Raw genomic sequence first — 12278 nt, forward strand, 5'->3', positions numbered from 1 at the left:
CTAAACGGGGTCTTAATTATCCGGCCCAATCCAACTCAATCCTAAGGTTATTCATGTTCCTAAGTAGAAATACAAAAGTTGAGTTCAAGTTCAGTTTATCCACCTTTTCTGTTTGTTGTGCAAACAAATTAATTTTTTTTGTATTTATTTGTAAATAAATTTCGTAAACAACAAGATAATTACAACGCGCGGAGTCATGGAAGAGTACGAAATTGCTTATGAAGAAAATGGACAGATATTCTATTCAGCAGAAAAGATTGTTCTCAAAAACAAATTAAGTAATAAACAAAATCATTGAAACTATTCATTCATTTTATAACATTTACATTTGGTATTTGCATTTTTAGCTGGCGAACTAGTTGCAGCAGTGTACGATGACAAGAGCACCCATGCCCTTCTGACCTTATACGCCGAAAACCAGAATAAAGTCGGGAAAATTCCATTGAATCCATTTAGAACCGAAAAAGAAATGTGGACGTATATTGCCCATGAATATTGCAGGACTCAAAAGACTTGTTCTACACCTCAACAACTTGAAGAACGCTTTCGCAATGTCATCAGAAGAACCAAAGATAGTCTTAATGGAATGGGTAGCAAGATAAGGATACCTCTGGAAGCGGTGGTCGGTTTTCGTCCTCATCCTTGGAACGCTCGAAATCGACTTTCTGCAGTGGCAACAACAAATCCAGCAAAAACAAGACAAAAATTAATCGCTGAACAGATTTTCGATCGATTAATGCAAAACAGTGAAAACCGTTTCAGAATAAGATTGGCAAATAAGGAACGAAGGCACAAGGAAATGTTAAAACGGTTAACTGAACTCCAAAATAGTTTGGCAAATAAACTTACTAATAATTTGCGGACATGACTCCTAATTTTAATATAGAGAGTTAAAAGTTTTGTTATAAATCTTTAAAAAAATAACAACCTATGAAAGAATCAACAAGGTTCTCAAAGAAGTTAAGTTTTTTTTTTTTGTATTAGTATATTTTTGTATGTTACATTTTCCTTAATGCCTATAGAAAGGTATAATAAATCTCATGACCACATTAAAACTTATTTATTGTTTTCTTTCAACGGAATCGTTTTGTTCGTCAAAATTCAAATCCTTTATTTCTAAATTTGAAAGTCCTGCAAGGTTAAGGTATTACCTCGCTTCATTTCTATCTTGATCTGTGAACACTTTTCAAAATGTTGGCGAATCGACCTTTGAGTTATAACAACCAAAATTAATAATGGTTACATTGATAAGCGCCTTAATACTGAACACCAAAGTCGGAGGTGTTTAAAAGAGATATCTCACTTTAAGCTTTCCTCCCGCCAAAACTTCCATAAGAAAAGCAGATTTAATCCCGTTGAAAAATTGATTTTTTAAGAGATTTCATAATATGATATACATAGGTTCAAAAGTGTTACAATTCATTAAAGTGCACTACTTTAACTTCTGGAGCATTGGTTTGGTTTACTTGCGCTCTACGTGACCCAGCCATCTTAGTCGTTGGACTTTTACCCTTCTGACTAAGTCTACGTCACTGTACATCCCATACTGCTCGTCGTTACATCTTCTCCTCCACTTCCCTTCGATGCATACGGGACCATAGATCACACGAAGAACTTTTCTCTCGAAACCCATGCTTCGGCACCGTATAGCAGGACGGGGATATTAAGGGACTTATATAGCGGCACTCTGGTCCTTCGAAAGAGGACTTTACCACTCAATTGCTTCTTAGTCCTAAGAAACAGCGGTTAGCAATAGTTATTTTGCGTTTGATCTCAGCGCTGATGTTGTTTTCTGCGTTTACAGCGGAGCCTAGAAAGTAACGTCTGTCGATGGTGGCGATTTGACCAAGACGTCGGTGTTGTAGGTTCTTTCTTGACGACACCATGTAGTTTGTTTTGCCCTCATTAACCGTTAAACCCATTTTTGCCGCCTCTGCCTCAATACTCACAAAAGCCCCATTGACATCACGCTGAGTTCTTCCGATGAAACTGTCATATTATTGACAAATGCAAAAATATAAAATAAGAAACATTTTCGATTTGATAACTTTAACTTATCTTTCGCGTTTTTAAATTCAATAAAATCAAATTTAAGGCACAATTTTAATGATTTATATTAGTATTTAAATATTGAACGAATTTTTTCATTTTGAATTCGTGTGGTTTACTGAGCAGCTGATTGTGAAACGTCGGAGGGGAAATTTCAACTACTTTTGTAGTTAGATTTAGCCAATCAGAATCCCTTGACTTCAATGCCACTACCTTTGTGAATGAGACTAATTTTCATATTTAATAAAAATACAAAACAAACCAAAATGATACGCAACATAGATTTGTTTGTTTTTTTTTTTTTGGAGAAAACGAAAATTACAGAAAAAAGTAAGAATGTTTCGACTGCACAAGAATATTCGAGACAACTTTAATTTCTTGGAACTCACTAATCATGTGTAAGTAAAACAAATATTTTGTATCTATTGGAAGTTCTTTTAATTCTAATTAATTCCTTAAGTTTCAGATCATAGTTTCGACTGAATAAGGAATTATTATTTATTAAGTATTAAACAAGTTGGAAGACCAATTCAAGAATGCAAGCACCTCCTTAATCTCTGCTATACTAAAATTAGCTTCTGCCGTTATATTTTTTGCTAATTGGAGTTATCAGAGCAGCGTAGGAATAGATTTTGACTTAGGCCTGTCACAATCCTGGGTTTCCTTAGTATTAAAAGAAGTTGTGTGTGCAACTGAAGAAAAATTATGTCCAACCTGGATCAGTCTCAATATCTCATCCGAAAACAAAACGCACGAAACTATTTTTTTCAACGGTCAGGTTAACAGGAGTAATTGGATGTGTTGATAAAACTCCCAAGAGGGAGAACGTTTAATGTTCCTTTTTTTATTTTGTCTTTTCCTTCGCGAGTAGGTGAGTGAGGGTTGTATCAAATTGGTCCCAATATTACTTTTGATTTTTTTCTTAAGAACCAAACTCTCCAACACCTCTTCCATCAGTTCGAGTGACTTTTATTAGTTCTCTTGCTGACGGCTTAGCCATAGCTTTAATATTCATATAAATAATTATTAACTCTGTATACATTATATTCTAATAAAAATGAATTTGTTACTTACTTACTTACTTAGTTCTCTTGCAGTTGAATAAAAATGCAGTGATTCATGTTATTTTATAAAAGAAATGAAATTTACATTTGAACTTTTGTACATTGTTTTATTTCCCGACATTTCTTTTACATAAGCTTCGACCTTTTCTCACACAGTATGAACGTTTGACAAATAATAATACGAATGACGTTCAATCAACAAGGAATAGAGTGAGATCGATCGCATTCACAAGGCTAGTGGCTACGTAGTCAAGGGATTCTGAATTCTGATTGGCTAAATCTAACTACAAAAGTAGTTGGAATTTCCCCTCCGAGGTAATGTAAAAATTTCGGCTAAAAATTTAGTTGGCACTGATTTTGACGTTTCACAATCAGCTGTTGAATCTTCGAAAAATGTATGACATTTAAGCCGAATCAAAAGTTCTCAGTTCGCCAACGGTAATACAAATTTTTCACACTCACACGTTTATTTATTCGACACGCCAATGGTAATAGGGGTTTAAATGAATATCAAGAAGAGAGTCAAAGATAAAACGGAGCCCTGGGGACAATAGCATTTATTTTATGAATTTCAAACTTGAAACCATCGAATTCAACTTGCATAGAACGGTTAGAAAGGTATTTTCAAATCCATCGAAGAAGGGATTCATCAATACCAAAAGCACGCATTTTCGATAAGAGAGCTTGGTGCCAAGCTCTATCAATATCAAATGCCTTTGAAATATCAAGTGCAATAATATTACTTTCTCCAAAACGATCTAAAAACTTTTTCCACTGTTCAGTGAATTAGTTTGCGATAATGTAGTCCATCTGATGAATATCAGAGAGCACGTGAATAGCAGAATAGTGCCGATACACCAAACTAATATACAAAAAATATAGCAAACGTGAATACAGAACAACTTACTCCTTTAAAAAACTTTGGTTTTGTTTATGGGATAGAAAAAGAACTGGGTAGAATCGGCTAAGGTGATAGTTGACTATAATTTTTTTGAAAGTCAAATTGACTATCACGAACGATCAAATCTAAAATACAAAAACAACAACAACACAACGTAGGCCTTTAATACGAGTGTCGTTCAACGATCGATGCGATAAATGTCGAAAGCATCGATAATAAGTATTTTTGGTATTATGTATCTTCATCGACAGAGTTTCTTGTTATTGTGAACAGCGAACTTTGGGATTGTGAATAAAAACTAAATTTTGACATTTGAGTAAATTTCAGTGATAATTCATGTAGAAAAATTGTTTAATAATTTAATGTGAGTAGTTGAACTTTATAAAAATATAATGCAAGCACCTAATTGACTACTTTTCAGATAGTTAGCATGATTTCCAGCGAGTTTTTCTTTGATTCAGACGACGATGAAATAGCAAGCGAAAGGATGAACAGGAATAGAAGTTATGACCTGTTGGTGATTGCCAGAAATAGAAGGCATTTGAGGGACGCTTCGAACCCTCTGGAACTTGAAGAAAATATGTGAATAAATAACATGAACATATTCACCCTTATTCTAATAGTCGTTTTGCTAGAACGGCAATAAAACGACAAGGCTCTGGGAAAAAATTGGAATTTCATTGAAACGATTGAACGCTGCTCTTTTCGTATTATTCAAACACCAAAATGTGGTCATTGGAGCGTTATCGTTTTAAAGGCGTTTAAAACGACTACCGGAATAAGGGTGATTGTTTTCATTTGCTAATTTATTATTCTTTGAAGATTTTTGAAACACTTCAGGCTATCAAAGCCAGCTTTTGTCCAATTACTTGCTGACATTGATAACCATCTAAGGCCAGCAAAGCGAATAACTTCGATTCCAAGCATTATAAAATTAGCTACCGCACTACGATTCTGCGCCCATGGTTCATACCAATTTAGTGTTGGCAACGAATATTGCCTGGGACTTGCACAGTCGACCGTATCCGTCGTGCTAAAAGAAGTGTTTAACTGTATCGAAAGAATAATTTGCCCAGTTTGGATTAAGTTTCATTATACCGAAGCTGAAAAATCACGCTCTAAACTTTATTTTTATGAGCGCAGCCAGGAGTAATAGGTTGTGTCGATGGCACGCACATTAAAATTGCTTCTCCAAAAAAGGATCTCCAACATGCGTACTATAATCGTAAAGGATTTTACAGCATAAATGCAATGATAGTAATAAAACTCTTTTTCAATAATTTTGTCTATTAATTTACAAGCTTTGTTTTAGGTTTGTGACGATACGATGAAAATCCGTTTCATCAACGCAAAATACCCTGGATCAACTCACATGCCAATGTTTTTAACATGTCAAATCTAAGGGTAATTCTGGAAAGGGAAACTGAAAGGGGACAATCAAACTCTTTCCTTTTAGGTAAGATTTCAAAGAATAGAACATTCATTACAACATAAAAGAACTGATGTTTTATGATCCCAAAGGAGATGGAGGATATCCCCTAAAACCGTATTTGTTAACTCCATATCGAGATCCCAAATTGGCGTCACGTGAAAGTGCATTCAACAAAAAACATGCACAGACAAGAAACATAATCGAACGAACAATTGGGGTTCTTAAAAATCGATTCAGATGTTTGCTACAATCACAAACGTGTGCGCAGCATTGCATAACATTTGCTTGTTCTACAATACCCCTATAGTTGATGACTCCATAAATGAGCCCGAAGACGATGATGATGATGACTCAAGTAACATTCAAAATTCAAATGATACTGTACAACGGATAAACAACAATGCTATCAGTATTAGAAACGAAATTCTAATATCAATGATGGAAAGTTGAAATAGAATAAGATGTACAACCATTTTTTTAATAAATACTTATTTTATTTCTTATTAGGAACATAGGAACATTCAACACGGTAGGTATCAAAAAACAAAAATAACACAAAAATACTTCAATTAATAGAAAACAATGATATAAAAACACTTCCATTCTCATGAAAAATAAATGAATTAAAAAAATTTTAATTTTTTGCAAATGCATCTCCACTTGAGTTTTTTTGATTTCCAGCTTTTGTTGTTTTAATTTAAGTCTTGCAGTTCTGTCTCTTTGTCGGCTTCTCAAATCTTCTTTATACAGCTGAAGCTTTTCTCTCTTTATGGCAAGCAGTTCTTTGTTTTTATCCTTCTTTTGATAGTACATTTTTTTTGTATATTCTTCCAAACTTGAATTTTTTTTTTTAGTTCCCTCATTGTTGATTTGACTTCATTATTAAAGTCCTCCTGCATATTTGTTTGGTTCTTCAGAATTGAAAGCCTCTCGTCCTCTCCTTTCTGTTTGTTTTTTTTTTTAAACAAGTTTTAATAGGAGCATCACTTTCATCCGCCGTAATTTCATTGGTTGTTATCGGGTCTGGGTCTTCCTCAACATGCGTACAATTTGTTTCCATGTTTTGGATTTCCTCCTGCCCAAACTCAATCCCTGAAGGATCTATAGAGGCATCAATTGAAAGTAGTCCTATGACACTTTCCTCCAAATTACTGAACGTATGCAGTCGGTTTGGTCCACCACCTGTTGCCTGGATTTCTGTCTTATTTTCAGTTTTTTTCTTTTTAATTTTAAATTTGATATCAGCTCAAACCTATTACGAAAAAGAATTGAAAAATGTTTTCTGATGCTAATGCAAAATTACCTTAATCCATTTATCGCAAGTACGTACAGGAGGCCCGATACTATTAAGTTCCGTTGTAAATCTATCCCATCTTTTCTTCGCTTGGGCTTTACCGCAAATTCCCTTCGCAATATCTGAGTTTGCTTCCATTATTGAAACTAGCCTTTTTAGCTGTTTCTTATTGCTCACTACTTTTACCCTGTGATAACAAAATATTTATTTTTAACAAAAAAGAAAATAAATTACAAAGCTTACATTTTTGCCCGGGGATTTACACACAACACCAGCAGTCGAACAGAAAAATGCAGACGATAACCGTCGAAAGTGAAAACGAATAATATCGAACAAAATCATTCACAATAGCAATACATAATACCAAATTCAACTATTGATGTTCGACTATCGATAAATGTCGTTTATCGAAAGCCAAACGACACTCATAATAAGGGCCGTAGTCTATGAAATTGAAAGGTAAAGTGTAAAGGTAAAGAAAAATGTGATCTGGTATACAAAGGACAAACGAAAAGACGCTTATCAGAGAGAAAAAAAACTAGATTAGTCGAATGTCATAAGCTTTGTCGGTCACAGGAATGTGAACTAAGGCCCTTATTGCGAGTGTCGTTTTTCTATCGATAAACGACTTTTATCGATAGTCGAACATCAAAAATACATTTTGGTATTGCGAAACTCTATTGTGAATGAAAATTTTCGTCTAGGCTTTCGATCGTTATCGTCTGCATATTTCTGTTCGACTGCGTACAACGCGTATAATTTTTTGGACAAAAATGTAATGTTTTTTTTAATTTGTTGACTTTATTTTCAAAATAATATTGTTTTAATCACAGGGCAAAAGTTGTGAGCAGTAAAAAACAATTAGAAAAGCTGGTTTCATTAATGGAAGCGAATCCGGACATCGCTAAAGGAATTTGCGGAAAAGCCATAGCAAAAAAAAGGTGGGAAAAGTTTACTGCAGAGCTAAACAGTCTTGGGCCTCCTATACGCACCTGTGATAAATGGATTAATGTAGTTTTTGCATAATTTCTAAACCAAACAAATATTAAAACTTTTTGCGATAGGTTTGGGCAGATCTAAAATTTAAAATAAAAAAAAAGGACTGAAAATAAGACCGAGATCCAGGCGACTGGTGGTGGGCCCAACCGTTTGCACCAGTTCAGTAACTTGGAGGAAAGTGTAATGGGATTACTTTTTATGGATGTCTCCATTGATCCACCTGGCCTGGAGATTGGACTAGAAATTCCAGACAGCCTAAAGAATAATGAGAATGACATTAATAAGGACAATATGGAAGTCGAAGAAGACCCAGATATGATTAATATTGATTTGTCCGAAAATTTTTCATCGGAGAATTCAACTCGCTTTAGAAGTTCTGAGAAAAAAAGAACAAAAAAAACAAACGAAGACGAAAGAATTGCACTTTTGATGAAGCAAACAGATGCTCAAGAAGATTTTCATAAGGAAGTCAAAGCTGCAATAAAAGATCTGAAAAGGAAAATTGGAAGCTTCGAAGAGTATTCCAAGAAGATTTATTATCAAAAAAAAGATAAACATAAGGATCTACTGGCTATCAAGAGGGAAAAACTCCAACTTTATAAGGACGAATTGAATTGCAAACAAAAAAATAGGGCAGCGAAGCTAAAACTGTTGCAACAAAAATTGGAACTAAAAAAATCTGAAATCGATTTAAAGTTGTCAAAGATTTAAATCCTCTTTTTTTTTGTATGATTTTTGGTTCGTAAGTGTTCCTTTTCTGTTAAACTGAAGTATTTTTTGTTTTTGTTGAATTAAGTATTTTGTTTTTTTGTTGAACTTTATAGTATTTATGTTTCTTTCTGTGTTATTTTTGTTCCTGTTTAAATTCGTGTTCCTAATAAAAAGAGTTTTAATTACAAAAAAGCTTCCGTTTTTTTTATTTAAGTTTCAAACATTGACAATGCAATTTGGTTTCGTATTGAAACATCTTCCTCGTTTCGAAAGTTTTCAATCATATTTTCCAAGTTTGCCGAATCGTCACCTTCAGGTTCTTCTATGAAGTCTTCCAATATAGGAGTATTATGGAAAAGACAAATATTATGCAAAGCTGCACACACGTTCGTAATCTGTGTTGCTTTCTTTGGAGAATAATGCAACTGTCTTGCCCTCAGCAAACATCTGAATCTATTTTTCAGCACACCAATTGTACGTTCTATTATGTTTCTTCCCTGTGCATGTTTTTTGTTAAATGCGCTTTCTAACGAACCTGTCTCAGTATTTCGAAATGGGGTCATTAAATATGGCTTCAAAGGATATCCTGCGTCACCTTAAAGATTAATATGTACGTATATCAATTATGTAAAATTACTTATTTATAACAAATGTTACCAAGCAGCCAAGTGTTTGTTTGCCCTCTTTGCTGTTCTCTTTCTAAAAGTGTCCTCAAACTGGACATGTTAAAAACGTTTGAATCGTGTGTTGACCCAGGATGTTTTGCATTTATGAATCGTATTTTCATTGTATCGTCACAAACCTGAAATTAAATCTTTGAATTGATGTTAGGAAAAAGTAATTTTTCTTTTACGATCATCGCATTTATGCTATAAAATCCTTTGCGGTTGTAGTACGCATGCTGTAACTCCTTTTTTGGAGATGCAATTTTGATATGCGTACCATCAACGCAACCTATTACACCTGGTATATGGCTTCTTTCGAAAAAGTATAATTTGGCACGACTTTTTTCTACTTCAGAGCAATTAAATTTTATCCATTTTGGACAAATTTGATTTTCCATGACATTAAGTACTTCCTTAAGTACAAGGGACACAGTGGACTGTGCAAGGCCGAGACAGTACTCATTCCCAACGCTAAATTGGTATGATCCGTGGGCACAGAATCTTAATGTAGCTGCCAGTTTAACTACGTTCGGTATTGCCGTACATCTTTTAGTTGGCTTGAGTCGATCTTCGATGTCCGCCAACAACTGAACAAATGCTAATTTTGATAATCGGAAGTGTTTCAAAAATCTGTAAAAGATTTTAAAAGATAAGCAAAGGAAATGTATTTTAACTCATTCACCAACAAATTATTTGGAAGCTCCAGAGGATTGGAAGAATCCCTTATTAGCCTTCTATTTCTGGCAACCATAATCATGTCCTCGTTGGTTTCATCTTCGGTATCTTCAAAAAAGAACTCTGAGGATATCATTTTGTATTTATTTCACTGTTTGTATTATATTTTTGCACACAATAACATTAAATTTGTATTTACATTCTATTTATTGAATTTTTTTTCATAACACAAAAATCAAATTATTTGCCAGTGATGGTCATATGCCAAACTAAAAAATACCAATGTATACGAGAAAAAATCCTTAAAATTTCCCTGCTGACTTAAAAGAACATAAAGGCCCCCCAAACTAACTTGAAGCATTCGTAAAGTTTATGAATTTATTAACATTTGTAACCATACTAAATTTGGGTTGGACTCATAACCTACACATAAAATGACTTAAGATTGCAATAGTAAATGGTAAAATAGTTTAATATTAATATATGAATATTTACCTATTCAGTTTGATCCCTAAGCTAAGAAACTTCCCTACATGTATCATCACTGACACGATACCAGATATCAAAATATAGGACTTATTTACAATAGGCACATTCGCTATTCACAGTAAGGGATATCTCTGTCGATTGAGATACACAATACCAAAAACAAAATTTATTGATACTTTCGACTATTGTCGCATCGAAAGTTGAACGACACTCGCAATAAGGGTCTAAGACAATTTTCCAGTCGTTTGTGTAGGCGTCTGCTGCGTCAGCTAACATAATGGACTTCATTTGCAGTCTCTTTGGACGTAAATTTGTACCAAGGCAACTAGTTAGCTTATCAAGTGTCATAAATTTCAAATTCAGAACTTTAAGTAGTATTCACATGAGCGCGACCAACGAACGACGAATGAATTACAAAATGTGAGTTTATATACGTTTGAAGACATATTTTCACACAAATTCTTAACAAAACGATAGCAATTTAGTGTCTATTTAATTTATGATACATACTTTTACTTTTCAATATCGTATATTAATAAATTTGAGAAAATAAATTTATTCCTCGCGAAAAAAATTATAGTTGATACGAACTGTCAAACTTTATTCGCGTTCCACATAATCCACACTTGCAACGAATAAAATAATCGCGCGTACTTAACCTAAAAAAATCATTCTTGTTTTTGTTTCAGTGGTAAATGGTGTTTGGCTGTGGCTCCTTGTCAAACTTTATTCGCGACGAATTAAAAACTCTCATGTGAAAGAAATGTCAAAATCGACGAATATTCGTTCATTCGTTGGTCGTTGGTCGTGCTCATGTGAATTGTGCTTTACTTCGAAAATCTCTACTTTAAGTTCATAGTACAAAAAGTACCAACAAAATTACTGTTTTCAAAACACTCCTCAGGCAAGCTACAAGTCCAACACAGTTTGTATTTTGTATTGTAAAGAAATATTAGTTATTATTCTTTTCCAAATTGACAAAGAACCCTTTTACAGAAAGCATTAAATAAAGTTGTGCAGAAAAAAAATTCATAGAGTAATAATGTTCAGCTTTCAGTTGAATGAAAAAACATTGGGCAGGTTGAGACAATACAAGGGACTTAATTTGCAGTCAACTTCATCTTTTGAACGTCAATTTTGACAAAGGCAACTATTTAGTTTTCCAAGTGTCATGAGTGTCAAAAACATTATGGACTATAAAACATACAAGTCCATCACGATTTGTATTTTGTATTGTAAAGAAATATTACTTATTTCTTTCCAAATTGACAACGAACCTTTTTAGACAAAAAATTAAATAAAGCTGTGCGGAAAATAAATAAATCATAGTCCAACAAAGTTCAGCTTTCACTTAAAGGAAATGACATAATAAACTGTCTTTTTGACAGAAGTAAACTTGACTTAATAGTAAGGGAGATTTTTCTTGACTAGCTTTATAGTGAACTTTCCAATGAAGTTGCCTTAATTGAAAGGCAAATTTTTGGCAGCTGGCCAATCAGGGGTGCCAGCACGTAACTTGATACAACCGAGTTTAATCCATACAATCGAGCATTGGCAGCACACATTTTTGTTCAATCGAGCGTTCTCGATTGTTTCTAAAGACTTGACAGCACACACACTTCAAATTGACGTTTGAAACAAATATTTTCACTCGATCGACAGAAATAAGTTATCGTTGGCAGTTATATTTGTACGGAAAAATGGAAAAACAAAATATGTCAATAAATAAAAAACAATGTGAGATTTTGACCAACTTCATGAGTGCTCACGTTGTTTTAGTGAGGGGAATACTTTAAACTGCTCAAGGGAGGAAAGATAGCAATATGCTGTGGGAAAAAGTGATAGATTCCCTAAACACAGAGGGTCCTCCACAAAAGGATCTGAAAGATTGTTGCAAGATTGGTTTGGTAACTCCCAACAGCTAGGAGATTTAATGTTGCACACAGCTGTAGAACTGACAGAACTGATGTTCTTCTTCTGTCTTCTGGAAGATCTTACG

General features: G+C 34.0%; 2 protein-coding genes and 2 long non-coding RNA genes across 5 annotated transcripts; 3 read left to right on the forward strand and 1 right to left on the reverse strand.

Moving 5' to 3' along the window:
- The first annotated feature begins 96 nt into the window (after nucleotides 1-96).
- LOC129939687 (uncharacterized) lies at nucleotides 97-1059 on the forward strand. Its single transcript, XM_056047796.1, has 2 exons — nucleotides 97-278; nucleotides 348-1059. The coding sequence occupies exons 1-2, from the start codon at nucleotides 197-199 to the stop codon at nucleotides 866-868; spliced, it is 603 nt and encodes a 200-aa protein (XP_055903771.1). The 5' UTR covers nucleotides 97-196; the 3' UTR covers nucleotides 869-1059.
- A 3121-nt stretch (nucleotides 1060-4180) lies between these two features.
- Nucleotides 4181-5052, forward strand: LOC129942838 (uncharacterized). 2 transcript variants are annotated; one of them, XR_008781103.1, is made up of 3 exons: nucleotides 4181-4378; nucleotides 4436-4596; nucleotides 4837-5052. It is a non-coding gene; the product is annotated as an uncharacterized LOC129942838 (long non-coding RNA). The 2 variants fall into 2 exon arrangements; XR_008781104.1 differs by having other exon boundaries at nucleotides 4440-4596.
- Nucleotides 5053-7338: 2286 nt separating this feature from the next.
- Nucleotides 7339-8520, forward strand: LOC129940593 (uncharacterized). The gene is made up of 3 exons (XR_008780716.1): nucleotides 7339-7515; nucleotides 7574-7751; nucleotides 7805-8520. It is a non-coding gene; the product is annotated as an uncharacterized LOC129940593 (long non-coding RNA).
- Nucleotides 8521-8655: 135 nt separating this feature from the next.
- LOC129941985 (putative nuclease HARBI1) lies at nucleotides 8656-9926 on the reverse strand. Its single transcript, XM_056050780.1, has 4 exons — nucleotides 9802-9926; nucleotides 9304-9745; nucleotides 9108-9252; nucleotides 8656-9045 (listed from the first exon to the last, which is right to left on the reverse strand). Exons 1-4 carry the CDS (start codon nucleotides 9924-9926, stop codon nucleotides 8660-8662), a joined length of 1098 nt encoding a protein of 365 aa, XP_055906755.1. The 3' UTR covers nucleotides 8656-8659.
- Nucleotides 9927-12278: the final 2352 nt, after the last annotated feature.

Source organism: Eupeodes corollae, chromosome 1 (assembly GCF_945859685.1).
Source record: "Eupeodes corollae chromosome 1, idEupCoro1.1, whole genome shotgun sequence".
Classification (NCBI taxonomy): domain Eukaryota; kingdom Metazoa; phylum Arthropoda; class Insecta; order Diptera; family Syrphidae; genus Eupeodes; species Eupeodes corollae.

Bases quoted from the DNA above. Each gene is read 5' to 3' on its own strand.
- LOC129941985 (XM_056050780.1), bottom strand. From the start codon at position 9,926: ATGATATCCTCAGAGTTCTTTTTTGAAGATACCGAAGATGAAACCAAC. The intron at 9,746-9,801 runs GTTGGTGAATGA...AATCTTTTACAG, and splicing joins CTGGAGCTTCCAAATAATTT to ATTTTTGAAACACTTCCGAT. The intron at 9,046-9,107 runs GTAACATTTGTT...TTAATCTTTAAG, and splicing joins AACAAACACTTGGCTGCTTG to GTGACGCAGGATATCCTTTG.
- LOC129939687 (XM_056047796.1), top strand. From the start codon at position 197: ATGGAAGAGTACGAAATTGCTTATGAAGAAAATGGACAGATATTCTAT. The intron at 279-347 runs GTAATAAACAAA...TTGCATTTTTAG, and splicing joins TGTTCTCAAAAACAAATTAA to CTGGCGAACTAGTTGCAGCA.